The sequence below is a fragment of the Podarcis pityusensis genome (assembly GCF_964106645.2).
Source record: "Podarcis pityusensis genome assembly, chromosome: 6".
Taxonomy (NCBI): domain Eukaryota; kingdom Metazoa; phylum Chordata; class Lepidosauria; order Squamata; family Lacertidae; genus Podarcis; species Podarcis pityusensis.
The window spans coordinates 10736593-10751340 of NC_138030.1; the positions used below are offsets into that span (position 1 = coordinate 10736593).

The window sequence follows — 14748 nt, forward strand, 5'->3', positions numbered from 1 at the left end:
GCTATTAGGCAGGGTGACACAGCTGCTTTAGGCAGTGGAAGGGAAATGGACACAGCTGTGTGTGCCCTAGAGTATGCCATGGGGCAGTCCCATTGCCTGTGCTGAATTAAGAATCGACTGCCAGCCTAGTGAGCTTCTGTGCAAGAAATGGGAAGAAGCAACATCTTGTCCTTTGCCTCGGGCAGCAAAATGACTTGGGCTGGCGCTGTTACTGGAGACTGTGCCCTTTGCATTAGCTGTGGATACAACTACCACAGAATATTCTTCTGTAATGGTAAGAAGTTGGTGATCATTTCTGTTTGAATTTAGCTCTTTTGGGGATCTATATCTGCAGCCTTGATGACAAATGTCTCAAAATTGTTTGTAAACATGATATGAATCCACTCTGCTTTAATTCTGCAGAATTTTTTTTTTTTTTTAGTCATTTTGCTTTACGGCTGTGGTCTTTGGCTGATTCTGGTAAAACTGAACTAATTCAATAGCGAATAAGGCGTTAAGGAGAGTGAGTCATCTGTACATTATGCAGAATAAAAGCAGGGATTTCTATATTGCAGTATTTCTGTATTACAGATACTGATGCCAGACAGCTGGTAGTTGCTTAAACTCTACTTACTGCATTTACAAAGTATTTGCTCAGGCAGGAGTCAGACCTTATACACTTTGGGTTTTTAATTTTTTAAATAAAAAATGGCCACTAGATGTCACTACCTTTCACTGAAATGAAGGTTAAAAGGGAAGCCTCTCTCTCTCTCTCTCTCTCTCTCTCTCTCTCTCTCTCTCTCTCCTCCCCCCACCCCATTTTTCCTGGCAGTTTAAAATGTTTTACCATCTTAACCCCTGCTTTGAGTCTTAGGATGCTGTGAGTAGTCTGTGCTGCAGTGCAGTACGGAATATGCTTACAAGGCAAGAACCAGTTTAGCTTACTGGTTGTGCTTGGATGGGGAGTCTGTGGCCATGCAAATATTACTAGGCTACAACTCACATCATCCCTTCATGCACCTCCTCCGCGAGAGGAGTGTGGCGACATGAGAAAGGGCCTTTTTTGTGGTGGCTCCCTGTTTGTGGAATGCTCTCTCCCCAGGGAGGCTCACCTGGGACCTCCTTCTCCTCATGGCTGGTCGAGTGAGGCCCATGCATCCTGGGCTGGCGCACTCTTCCATTTCTTCCCAAGACAGATGGACTACCTCTCTGGCCATGCAGACGGATAGGAGTGAAAAGCTGAACAAGATTTGGAAGTCCTCACGCTCCCCATCCCTAACCTTAAATGAGGAACATATCACAGTGTGGAATGTGTGCAGCTCTGCTTAAAATCCCCCACAGCTCAAAACATCACAAAACACTGTGAACATCATAAATAAAATAAAATAAAATAAAATAAATCCACAGCAGAAGACAGTGTACTTACAAACAAGTGAGAAAGTGTAAATACCAAATGTGTCTTTCCAAAGCATTACCTTTGATCCAGATTCTCACACTAGGTGAGAACTCTCTTATGAAGGCACACTCAGATCTGTTTGGATGTTCAAAAGCTATGTATTTACAACTTCCACAAGAAAGCATTTCCATGAAAGAACGATAGGGTGCGGGGAGTCGCAAGAACATAAAACGAGTCCTGCTAAATCAGAGCAAAGGACTGTCAAGTCCAGCATCTAGTTTAGCTGTGTGAAAACGATTGTCTAAATTCAAGCTGCAGAACGGGCTTTGCTTCCTATTTGCTGTCTTAACTGATAACTGCATTTGGGCTGAGGAAGAAATATTCTGGAACAGAGATATTTCCAGAGTCTGGTAGATCCTGTCAACATCTGGAAGCTTCCAAGCCAGGCACATGCAGGAAGACAAATAGGCCACTTGGTTCACACCATACATTTAAAGCACTATGATATCGCTTTAAACAGTCGTGCCTGCCCCCGAGGATTCTGGGAGCTGTGGTTTGTTAAGGGTGCTGAGAGTTGGTAGGAGACCCCTCGCAGAACTACAATTCCCAGAGAGGTTTAACAATTAACCCTTCTTCACAGGAAACTCTGGGAACTGTAACTCTATGAGGCGAATAGGAGCTGCCTGGCGCTGTGGGTTAAACCACAGAGCCTAGGGCTTGCCGATCAGAAGGTCGGCGGTTTGAATCCCCACAACGGGGTGAGCTCCCGTTGCTCGGTCCCTGCTCCTGGCAACCTAGCAGTTCGAAAGCACGTCAAAGTGCAAGTAGATAAATAGGAACCGCTCCGGCGGGAAGGTAAACGGTGTTTCCGTGCGCTGCTCTGGTTCGCCAGAAGTGGCTTAGTCATGCTGGCCACAAGAAATGGAAGCTGTGCACCGGCTCCCTTGGCCAATAAAGCAAGATGAGCGCCGCAACCCCAGAGTCGGCCACGACTGGACCTAACTGTCAGGGGTCCCGTTACCTTTAACAACTCTCAGTACCCTTAGCAAACCACAGCTCCCATAATTCTTTGGGGGAAGCTTCACCAGTTACCATAGCACTTCAAATATGTGGTGTGAATTGTGGCCTAGGATGTTTTAATTACCCATCAGAAGCTGCTCCACATTCTGAATCCACTCTGATGCTTGGTGGATAATTTCCCGCCGCCACCCTCAGTCTGCAACAGTATTTCTGGAATGCAACTAAACAGCTCTGCCCACTCCTAGTTTTCACACATAACACAGTCTTTTATTTTTTTTTAGTTCTTTTGTATCTGTGTATGTTAAAACCTAGACTTTCTTCTTCTTCTAAAGCTTTTCTGCAACAAGATTCACACACACACACACACACACACAGTGCATAAGACTGGATCCCAAGTTTTGTTGGTGTTGGGTATGAAAACCAAGGTGGCCATGCAATCTGATTTATAGAGGACAGTTCTCTATTTGAAGGCACCTTTGCTGTGAAAGTCTGCCTGGCATAAAGGTAATGATCCCTGAGCAGGGAGACTAGTACGGTATTTACCTTCTGGAAAGCAGCCTGAGTGGACCCAGAGATCACCCAGTTACAATTCCCTCACTATGTTGAGATGTACTGTATGGAATTATGGTAATCATGTCCAATTTTGACTCTATTCATATAATTCAATGGGCTAAGTTCAAGGTGTTGATTTGGGTGTATAATGCCCTACTCAGCTTGAGACCAGGATAGGTTAGAGATAATCTTTCTCCTTATATATCCAGTTAAAACGTTTTAAGTGCAATATACAATGTGACACTAGATGGTGGTGGCGGGCCTTATGGAAAATTCAATGTACAGTGGTACCTTGGGTTACAGATGCTTCAGGTTACAGACGCTTCAGGTTACAGACTCTGCTAACCCAAAAATAGTACCTCAGGTTAAGAACTTTGCTTCAAGATGAGAACAGAAATTATGCAGTGGCAGCGGGAGGCCCCATTAGCTAAAGTGGTACCTCAGGTTAAGAACAGTTTCAAGTTAAGAACGGACCTCCAGAACGAATTAAGTTCTTAACCCGAGGTACCACTGTACTTTTAAAAACGTGTTTTTTAAAAAAGCATTTTCAGAATGTTTTTTTATATGTGTGTAGATTCCACCTAGGTGAGGGGCTTCTGCAGAAACCATCTTATCAGGAAGTCCATTCTGCACAATATAGGAATTAAGTTTTTAGCATTGTGGCACCCAGGCGTGCCGGTCTACTGTGAAACTGATGAAGCTTAAAAGCTTCAGGGGCTTTAATCCCAGAGAGGTCCCAGAAGCGACTTTAGTCCACATTGCTTAAAAAAATTGGGTCTAGTTGACCGAATTTGAGTCACACAACTCAACCTGGTTAATTTTTTTGTTGCCTGTGTTTCAACAATCCCAAAGTTTGAGAGTCAGTAGCACAGAGGTTGTAAAGATGTGGTGATCTGCTGCGGAACGATTCCATTGAAGAAGATAAAAGTAGTTACCCAGACCTCACTGCTGGTTGCGAAGGCCCCCCCCATGACAGTTCAAGCTTGAGGGCCCCCAAAAGGTAGGTCCGCCACTGGCGGCACCTACCTTTTGAAACTGCCTCCTGTTATATATGAGATGGGCGCCATCTTTTCAGCCCCCGCTGAAGGTTTCCCTCTTCCCACAATCCTTTTAGGTAGACATATTTCACAGACTGCATCCGTGTTGGAACCAGGTGGGTTTTACTCAGAGTAGCCCCATCAAAATGGATGGACCTTGACTTCTTCACGTCCACTGATTTCAATGGGTCGATTCTGAGGGAAACCTAACTGAATACCACCCATTGTTTTTAGACATTTTTATTGTTTTATCAATTGTTTGTTTGCCACCCTGGACTCCTTTAGGAAGAAGGGTGGGATATCAATTTAAATAATAATAACAATATGCCATTTTAATGCAAATATGTGGCTTCTTTTGTCTTTTTTTCCGGCAATGTGTCTCCACTATTTGTTGGTGGTGCCTAAGTGACCAGAATAGTGAACATAAGAGGAAGAAGAAGAGGAGGGAGAGGAAGAAGAATATAATGGAGGAGGAGGAGGAGGAGAAGGATGTGAACATCTCATGACATGGAGAGAATATATATTTCCACAATCTTTTCATTTTCTCAGTATTCCACTTCAGAGCAAACTGGTAGCCAGATAGCGGAGCTTCTTCATGAATCATTTCTCACATCTCCCTCTCCCTCTTTCTCCCCCAACCCCCCAATTTTTATTTGCTGAAAGTCTTTGTTACACAGTTATCTATCAAGTTCTTTCTATCTGCCAAACCGACAAACGGAGACGAGCCGTATCAAATGTCCATGAATTACAAACACGTTGTGTGTCCATACATCATTGCGCTGATGTATTGATACTTACGGTGCTGGCAGTGAATTCGGGTGGGTTGTCATTCACATCTGTCACCATAATGATTGCCGTCGCCGTGTTCGAGAGACCGTAGTTAAGATTTCCTTCCATATCTGTGGCCTGAACGATGACTGTGTACTGCTGAACTTTCTGGAAGGGGAAACAACAAAGGGGACAAGAATGTGAAATGTTTTTTCTGTCTCTCTATACTTTTCTGCAACTTCATTTTTAAAAGAAAAAAGAAAGATATCACCCTGTTGAGATCTATCTCTGCTGCAAAATGTTTTCTTAGGACAAACTTTTGTCTCCCCTGCAAACACAAGAGACAGCAAAAAAAGCCTCATTCTTTCTCTCTCTCTGTCTCTCCTCACAATAAATGATGCATTAATATCTAGCTGGTTCTAATGGAAACTTTTCTGAAAATAGTAAGTTGTATGTGAGGTGAATAAAACTTGCAAGCCATGTTTACATGAATCCTGTAAGTCCTATTTGGGTGTTCAGTTTCCTCACATGGTTAGAATTGTGTGAGGGAGAGCTAGTTCAACTATCTTGATCATCGTGCCTATGCCTAGCCCAAATAACATTTAGGGATGAGTTAATCTGTCAAATTCAGTTTCTCCCCCACCCCTTGTCTTAATTTCAGTTCTCCACGTTTCCACACCAGTTTGCATTTTGTTAAAAAACCCAAACTCCTAATGAAAATTCATTGGCATTTTAGTGCAAATTTCTCCTAATACACTTGTTTTTGCACACCATTTTGCTTAATGCACCCTTTTTTTTTTTGCAAAGCGATTTCCCCTCCAAATAAGGAATTTTTATGTTATTTTCATTTGCATTTTTTTGTTTATGCTTTACCCTTGCATATGCATGAATGCATGCCTGTATTCATTCTTTTATTTACTCATCTGATTCCATCTCCAAATTGCTTCCCACAAAACACCTCAAAGCGATTTCACGGTAAAAACATTAGCAATAGAAACAATTACGCAATTTCATCTATGCAAAGCAAATGTAACAATTAAACATAAAATATAGAAAAAACTTTGATATGTTAAAAAACCAGCAGCAATTTCATATTGATAAAAACCTTGCCTCACAGGACTGTTTTGAGGATAAAAAGGGCCAGTCCTATCATTAGGCAGGTGGAGAAAATTGAACATATGTTGGCTCCTCCTCAGCCGCCTGACCATTCCACTCTGCTGGAGACCAGAGTTTTGTGTGCCACTAAAATAGCCTGGTGCAGGTGAGAATGCTGCTCCTTGCCAGTTCCCAGTGGACTTCTGCTTGGACTGGTCCTGAAAATGGTTTACATCCATGGACACAGACCTAAAATCTCCTGGAAAACACTAGCTATAAAATGTGATAGGGTGAGGGGACGGGTGGACAGAGACTTTTTGTTGTGGTATTGTTTTTCCTGGAGGTATAAGACGTTCTGCTTTCCCCTTATGGAAGCCAAAATAAAAAGGGAGAATTATCAGAGCAATTATCAGGCAAACAACTATAAATACCTGCAACACCAGCTCAGTGAGTTCACTTAGGCAGATGAAAATCCATTAAATGAGCTGCTAATATTGATGTGGAGCTTTAGAAAGGGAAGGGAATCTTGACGCAACAAATGACTTATTGGCCTTATCATTTCAAAGTGTCTCCTTTACTAGGAATCGCTGAAAATTGAATTTCCTCAGAGAGCCAGGATGTCCCGTCTGCTATTGACTGGGATCATCAGCCACAGATGATTAGGAATGAACAAAAGCAAGTTTTATTTTTGAAGCTGTTCAGACCCACAAAGCTGAAAGCAGCCTCCTAGAAATGTCTGGGGACAAGACGCTGGAGAAAGATTGTCTCCTGAAAGCCACTCTCCCAATGCTACTCTTTGGACTCAGTCCTGGAGGTGGGATTGGAACCAATGTAATACAGGGCCCCCAATTCCGGTTCAGGAGGATCCCATGGTAGATGGCATCAAATGCCAATGGGAGCTCAAAAATATAAAAATAATATCAGCAATACAAAGGAGATGATGTTGGACTTTCGGAGGAAGGAGGAGAACTAGCCCCGTTGTACATCGGGGAGGGCTGTGTGGAGAGAGTCTCTTCCTTTAAATTCCTAGGAGTTTATCTCAGTGAAGACCTTACTTGGAAAATAAATACAACCCAGGTGGTTAAGAAAGCCCAACAGAGACTCCATCTCCTCAAAGAATGATATCAATCAACATTTGATGATCTCCTTCTACCGGTCCACTATAGAAAGTATCCTTTCATATTGCATCACGGTGTGGTACGCTGGTTTGACATCAACTGATAGGAAGTGCCTACAGAGGGTGGTGAATACAGCACAAGATATTACGGGCTGTCCTGTGAATCTGCTGGATGAAATAGTGGAAGAACATTGCCGCAGGAGAGTGAGGAAAATTCTTAGGGATGATTCACACCCTGGCTGGCACTTTCCTGATCTCCTGCCCTCAGGCAGAAGATATAGAAGCATGATTAGTCGCACCAACAGGGTAAAGAACAGCTTCTATCCATGGGCTATTAGGCTGCTGAATGAAAAGATAACAGGGCAACTGACTTTTGGGTTTGGTGGGTTTGCATCAGTAAACGAGGGGAATTAAGACTAAGAGAGCTGAGTGGGGGGTGCTCGTGTAATCTCACTGTATACAAGTTGTACAAGTGACGATAAAGTATTTCAATAAAAAAGCAGGAGTGAGGTCAAACCCTACCATCCCACTCTCTGGAAAGGTCATCCATCAGGGTGACCAAGGTCAACTCAGTTTCATGGCTGGGCCTGAACCCAAATTGGAATGGATCTAAGTAATCTGCATCCTCCAAGAATATTTGCAGCTGCGTCCACCACCTTCCCCCCAAAGCAGGTATTGGCAATTGGCCGATAGCTGTTCCCACCCAAAGGGTCCAGAACCAGTTTCTTTAGGAGTGGTTGCAGCATTGCTTCTTTCAGTGCAGTACAGAGTACCTCCTCATGCAGCAAAGGGTCAACCACACTCTGGACCCAACCAGACAGCTTCTCTCTGCTAGATTTAATGAGCCAGGAGGGACATGGTTCAAGGTGGTGTCAGAATTCCTGCTCCATGATTGCAGTCATGGGATTGTTGTGTTTCACATGACGGTATATGTTTTGACTCCACAGAGTGGGAAGTGATGGAGACAGGATGTTTGTGTTCCTGTGTTCCGTGAAGTGGGACTATTGTCCTTTGTTCTTTTTTCTCTTTGCTGTCTGATTCTAGAGAGAAAGGGAGTCATGTTGCAGTGCTCCATGTGTGTTTATATGTAAATAAAATAGATTAGCCAAAATGCTGAGTTGCTGAGGTCTGTTACGCAACTGCACAAACTCTGTGGATCCCTAAGTGTACCGGTGTCGGTTGGCATCAGTCGCTGTGATGTTCGGGCAGAAAAAAGCTTATGAAGCTCCTGAATGATTGACCAGGAGGGAGAGAACATGCCAGTCGGGCATGTGTCTCTGTCAGGGGCCTACCTGAGTGTAGGCTTAACTCCTGACAGGGGGTACGTCAAGATCACTCTGAAGTTGAGCGATTTTATCCAGTTGCTCACAGTGGGTCTTCTTACATGTGGTTTTGACTCAAGCACATTTTGCAAGGAATTCCCCCATATATCATGTGTTTTTCTATGTCGTTTTCACAAATAAATGCATCTTTATTCACACATTCCCTTAGTATATGAATCGCAATATTCAGGTAAGTGTGAATTTTGAAAGACGGATGCATTTTGCTTCACATACTGTTTTGGAAAATGCAAATTAATAATAATAATAATAATAATAATAATTTATTTATACCCTGCCCATCTGGCTGGTTTCCCCAGCCACTCTGGGCAGCTTCCAACAAAACACTAAAATACAATAACCTATTAAACATTAAAAGCTTCCCTAAACAGGGTTGCCTTCAGATGTCTTCTAAAAGTTTGATAAGTAAAATGATAGATTTCCCTTTAAATGTGGACTGAACCAAATCCCTCTCCAATTTCTACTCAGTACAGCAGGCCCACAACTTACATGCATTTAACTTGTGCACGTTCAGCTTTACATGTGTTGCAAAAAAATATTAAAAATTTAGAAGGGGGTAGGATTCCAGGAAAAATGGCATTGACAACCCTGCTTACCATTTAACCTGATGGGTTTTGAGTATACAAGATTTTGGGTTTAGGTATGAACCCCAGAACTTAACCCGGACAAAACTTCTGTCTACAACAGAAGTGAAGTGGGAGGGGAAAATAATTTCTCCTCTCTGCCCTCCCATCCATCAAAGAACCACGGCATCTCTCTGCTTTCCTGCGCAGCTTCTTCCTCCCATTTAAACTTTGCGGCGCTCTCTTCTACCTTGTTTTCAGCATGACCCCTACAAAGCAGTGTCTGGGCTCAGAGGTCGTCACTTGCAGATTTATCAGTCGGAACAACCTGGGACTGTCAGAGCCGTTTGCTGCTCTTGTCTCACTGTCTTGCCTCCAGCTAGGGCACAGCAAAGACAACATGGTTTCTGTGTCAAAAGTAATTCGGGAACCCGTGATGCAGTTATGCAAACTTTCATCTGAACCTGAAAGCTGAACTGCAAGAAAAGGTCACGCAAGTCTGAGAAAAAGACTTTTTGATAGCAAGGCTTCTAAGTGCTTGCTCCAGCGAAGCCCCATTGCATTGCATTGCATCACAGAAGACCTTGCTGGGTGAAGCTGTTTGAAGGTGGTTGTTCCAGTAACATGGCCTTCTGTTCTGCAGCCCCCCCCCATCCCCTGACTTTTGCTCTTTTGGCTTGTCTGTTATTCAAAGAACATTACAGGAGAAAAGGCATCCAACAGTTGACCCAAGATAAGAAATCTGAAAAGTTTCATTTTTAAAAAGTTTTTTTTTTAAATTTCAAAAACTTCACTATCTTGCCATTCTTGTCCTCCCAGCCCCTCCACTCAAATCCAGGTCACTTATGAAAGCTCCGATTTTTTGAACACTAATAATGATATATTTATACAGTGGTACCTTGGTTCTCAAACTTAATCCGTTCTGGAAGTCCGTTCCAAAACCAAAGCGTTCTAAAACCAAGGTGCGCTTTCCCATAGAAAGTAATGCAAAATGGATTAATTCGTTCCAGACTTTTAAAAACAACCCCTAAAACAGCAATTTAACATGATCTTTACTATCTAACGAGACCATTGATCCATAAAATGAAAGCAATAAACAATGTATTGCAGTCACACAATCAATCAATCAGTAGCTGAACTGGGTTCCACACACTCACAAAAACAAAGAAAAAAGCTGCAAAAACCAAAACTCAAAATAAATAGCAAAAACAGACAGACCTCAGCGTAACACTCAAAACGAAAGTGTGGCACTCAAATAGGAAGTGTGGCCCTCAAAACAGAAGCGTAACACTCAAAACAGAGCACGTTTGGTTCTGAAAAAAGTAGGGAACACTTACTTCCGGGTTTGCAGTGTTTGGGTTTCAAGTTGTTTGAGTACCAAGATGTTGGAGAACCAAGGTACCACAGTATATGTATCTGTGCAGTGCTAGCTAGGAAAGGTCCCTGCATATCCCAATACCAACATAAGAACCAATGTCTCTTAGGAACATGGAAAGCTGTCAGTGGCCCATCCTAGCTAATACTGTCTACTGAGACTGGAAGAAACTCTTCAAGGTTTTAGATGGGGCATTCCCAGCCATACCCAGAGACGCTGAGGATTGAACCTGTCTCTACATGCATGACAGAAGTGCTATCAATGAGGTACAATCATTCCATAGACACCTACAGTCTTGCAAGACATCTAAGCCAGGCATAGGCAAACTCGGCCCTCCAGATAACAGGACCAGTGGTCAGGGATGATGGGAGCTGTAGTCCCAAAACATCTGGAGGGCTGAGTTTGCCTATGCCTAGTCAAAGCAGTGGGAAGGGGTAGAAGATAGAGTGTAAACCAGCTAAACACAACTTTATAAAATTGAGCTACAGGTGATATCCATGCTGGAACATATTCAGGACTGGAAAGGTCATGTTACCAAACTAGACCACTGGTTTCATCTGGATCAACATTACCTACCATTGTCTGACAGCAGCTAGCCAGGGTTTTAAGCAAACGTCTTTCCCAATGCTATCTGGTGATGCCAGGATTGAACCTAGGACCTTTTCCCTGCACAGTATGTTCCCTTCCACGGAGCTATACGGATCTCGCTTTGGAGAAAGAGTCATCTTATGGCCCAGGGTTGATGTAATATGCAAGCACAAATGGACTGGATCCAACAGTGTTTCAGTGCTTTTTCACTAACATAAGGAGAGTGGAGGATGACGAAGGAGTTGCTATGGCCTGGAACAACAGCCTGCAATCCTCAATTACCTTCAACAAGGTAAAGACTCAAACATGTTGAATGTGACAAAAAAGAAAAGTGGGGAATGCACCATTGTCTTGAGAATTCTGTTTTTTGCCTCTCTCCAAAATTGCAGATAAAGTCATACCTTGGTTCTTGAATGCCTTGGTACTTGTACGTTTTGGCTCTCGAACGCCAAAAACCCAGAAGTGTTCTGGTTTTTGAATGTTTTTTGGAAGCCGAACGTCCGACGCAGCTTCCTGCAGCCAACCAGAAGCCACACCTTAGTTTTCAAACATTTTTGGAAGTCAAATGGACTTCCAGAACAGATTACGTTTGAGAACCAAGGTACGACTGTATGTGCAAACTCTCATTGTGAGGACAGTTCCCCGTTATAGGAAATGCAAAAGAGATGAATAAAGCTAAGACTGAGATCAGTGTGAACACAAAGGAGCAAGGATTGGCATGATAGGTGCTCCACGCACCATTGATGTAATGAACTTCAGTTCTTCTGGGAAGCCACTTTGAGAAGATTGCATTTGTTGGGATTAGAGGGGAATTCCCCTTACAGCAGCAGCTTCTCCATGCCCCCAACCTCTTCGCCACAGCCAAATGACCTTTTGTGGCACTGTGGTCTAGACTACAGAGCCTAGGGCTTGCCGATCAGAAGGTTGGCGGTTCGAATCCCCATGACGGGGTGAGCTCCCATTGCTTGGTCCCTGCTCCTGCCAACCTAGCAGTTCGAAAGCATGTCAAAGTGCATGTAGATAAATAGGTACCACTCCGGCGGGAAGGTAAACAGCGTTTCTGTGTGCTGCTCTGGTTCGTCAGAAGCGGCTTAGTCATGCTGGCCGCATGACCCGGAAGCTGTACGCCGGCTCCCTCGGCCAATAAAGTGAGATGAGCGCCGCAACCCCAGAGTCGGTCACGACTGGACCTAATGGTCAGGGGTCCCTTTACCTTTACCTAATTCCCATCCCAGCCTGAAGATGAGGATAAGAGGAGGGGGGTGAGCTCCTCCTTCCTTCTGAAAGGCCAACCAGCACCACTCAGAAAGTGGCCTACAGGCTGCCAGTTAGTTGATGATACGTAGCTCAGTAGATCTCATCAGTGTTGCTACTGAGATCTTTGACTTAACAAATTCAGCTGCCTAATGGATATCACTGTAGTTGGAAGTGCAATGACATTTTATCCTAAATAGGAAGTAATGGGTGAAAGCATAGAAGGATAAAAACAAAAAAGAACACCTAGTCTGTGCATTCAGGAAATTAAAGATACCCCTGAAAAGCAGAGAATACCCCAATTATTTTGAGAAGTGATGAAAAATAAGAGGTGATCTGTAAAATATTAGCCATCAAATGCTATTTCATTTGAATGTCTAGAGCCCGGATTCATAAGGCATAGCAATTTCAGATAAGCCTCTTCAGTTATCTCTAATTAAATCACCAGTGAGGCATGCCCCAATATGTGAGAAATTTGAACGAAGCTTCCCCCCTCCCTGAACACTAACTTTTTCATGCTTGTGTGTTAAGCTGATTTTATTGAGCCATTCAGAAAATTACCATTTCAATGTGTCTTTACAATTTGTCACAGCATTTCTCTGGGAAAATCTCCACCCTCCCACCATTGAATTTTTGGGGATATCATATAGTTATTAAGGCTGCTTGACAGACAAAGAAAGGGCCAATGTCTGAGGCCCAGAGTTTGCAAATACTCAGGTATAACTCAGGTGCTTAAGGATCAGCACATTAAGAGGTGACTTGTTCTTTGAAGGTTCTATAGAACTTGTACAGTCATACCTCAGGTTACAGACGCTTCAGGTTGTGCGATTTCTGGTTGTGCACCGTGTTGAACCCGGAAGTACCGGAACGGGTTACTTCCGGGTTTCAGCACTTGCGCATGCGCAGAAGCGCCAAATCACAATCCACGCATGCGCAGACGAACGGGTTGCGGGTTGCGAACTCTGCAGGTTGCGAAGGTGCCTCCTGCATGGATCACGTTTGCAATCCTAGCATCCACTGTACTCTCAGTTTGCTTCATGCCCTCCCTCCAAAGCCAGGTGTTATTATGGGTATGCTATAGTAGCATTTCCCAACCTGTGGGTCATGACCCACACATGGTTGGTGAGGCCCCTGCAAGTTGGTGGTGGGGCTTTTGAAGTAAACCCCAAACAATTGCTTTTAATCCTTAACAAATATGATGAATACCACTTACAACGTGTATCCAAACCTCTTACAACTTGCAGTGGAACATCAGAAAGTCTTAAGACTTATGTTTCAACACTTGGGAACCAATCTCTGCTGGCTGGTGGCAAATGTGGTGAATGTTCACCACAAGGGAGTTGTTTTGAGTGACTATTACAGCTCCCTTCCAGGTATCCAGCAATCAGATAGTTGGCGTTCTTACATTCCCATAAACAAAACTGTGAATAACTTTGTAAGTACAACAAATTTCAGATTAATAGGGGCGTTACATACATTTTTGCTCGGGTGCCTCAAGCCATGGCTATAAAATTGGCAATATTTCAGTTAAACATGTACAAAACTGACTTCTGCCGAAGACCTATGGCCTAAAATTCATGTGATGATAAATCAATGGGCCACAACACCAAGCAAATTTGGGTTGGTGGGACGCCATATTGAAAAGGTTGGGAGCAAGGTTAACAGCAGCCATAGGGCTTCAGACAAATCAAAAATTAAGATTAGAATGGCAATGTTTCGAGGAATATATGGAAAAACACTGTTCTGAAAAGAATATGTTGATATACATGGATTAAGCATGTAAAGTATAAGTGAGAAAAATAATTAGAAAGGGGTATAAGAGGTGCATTATCGAAAGAATGCAATGACAATATTTAAAGATGAACCAAAGGAAGTTGAGTCGTGGTGGAGGGAAGTCACGGGGGTATGTAGAATCTATATTTGTAGTATAGGGGGTATATGTATTTTTTCTTTTTGTATCAGTATTTGTTTGTTTGTTTTATTTTCATTTTTTGTCTCATTTATTGAGATATATATATATTTTTTAAGGAAAAGGTTGGGAACCACTATACTACAGAACAGACTGCAGGAGGAAAATCTTAGGCCTGGGGGCAAAATGAAGCTGTCCATTCCCCTCTCTCAGACCCTGAGATTCTCCTTTGGCCACGCCCCTTCAGTAAGCCACACCTTCACCAGCCCTTCTTCAAACTCTGCTCGCGTGTTTTGCCTGCCTGGAATGTGTTTTTCAACTGTGATAATAACTCTTGCCTCCCTGATGGATGGAGAGATGTATGTAGGGTGCATGGTTTATATAGAAACCACTGAGTTTTGCCTGGGTGGAGTGTGGCCATCTGTGAATCTGTTGCTCTGCCAACCCTGTCCACAATGGGCATGTAGTCCCTGAAAGGGAATATGGCCCTGGTGTAGAGGCCTCAGAGTCAGCCCAAGTCATTTTAGACCTTTGGCTGCAATTTGGGCAGTTCACCTGGGCTCCCAAACACACGCTGTTCTTTAATTTCATTTATATATTTAAGAGACTTCAAAGCCATCAATATCTTTTGAAGGATATACCGAATTTTTCGCTCTATAGGACGCACTTTCCCCCTCCTAAAAAGTAAGGGGAAATGTGTGTGCGTCTTATGGAGCGAATGCAGGCTGCACAGCTTTTGCTGAAGCCAGGAGAGC

The 14748-nt window shown here is 43.3% G+C and overlaps 1 protein-coding gene across 8 annotated transcripts in view; it reads right to left on the reverse strand.

Annotated features, from left to right (window-relative positions):
- The window catches only part of CDH4 (cadherin 4), a 792566-nt gene that overhangs the window by 71068 nt on the left and 706750 nt on the right, over positions 1–14748 (reverse strand). For all 8 annotated transcript variants that reach the window (XM_081011101.1, XM_081011100.1, XM_081011099.1 and 5 more), the window contains one exon: positions 4783–4920. In XM_081011101.1, coding sequence (XP_080867227.1) covers positions 4783–4920 — 138 coding nt within the window. The remainder of the gene's footprint in view (positions 1–4782; positions 4921–14748) is intronic.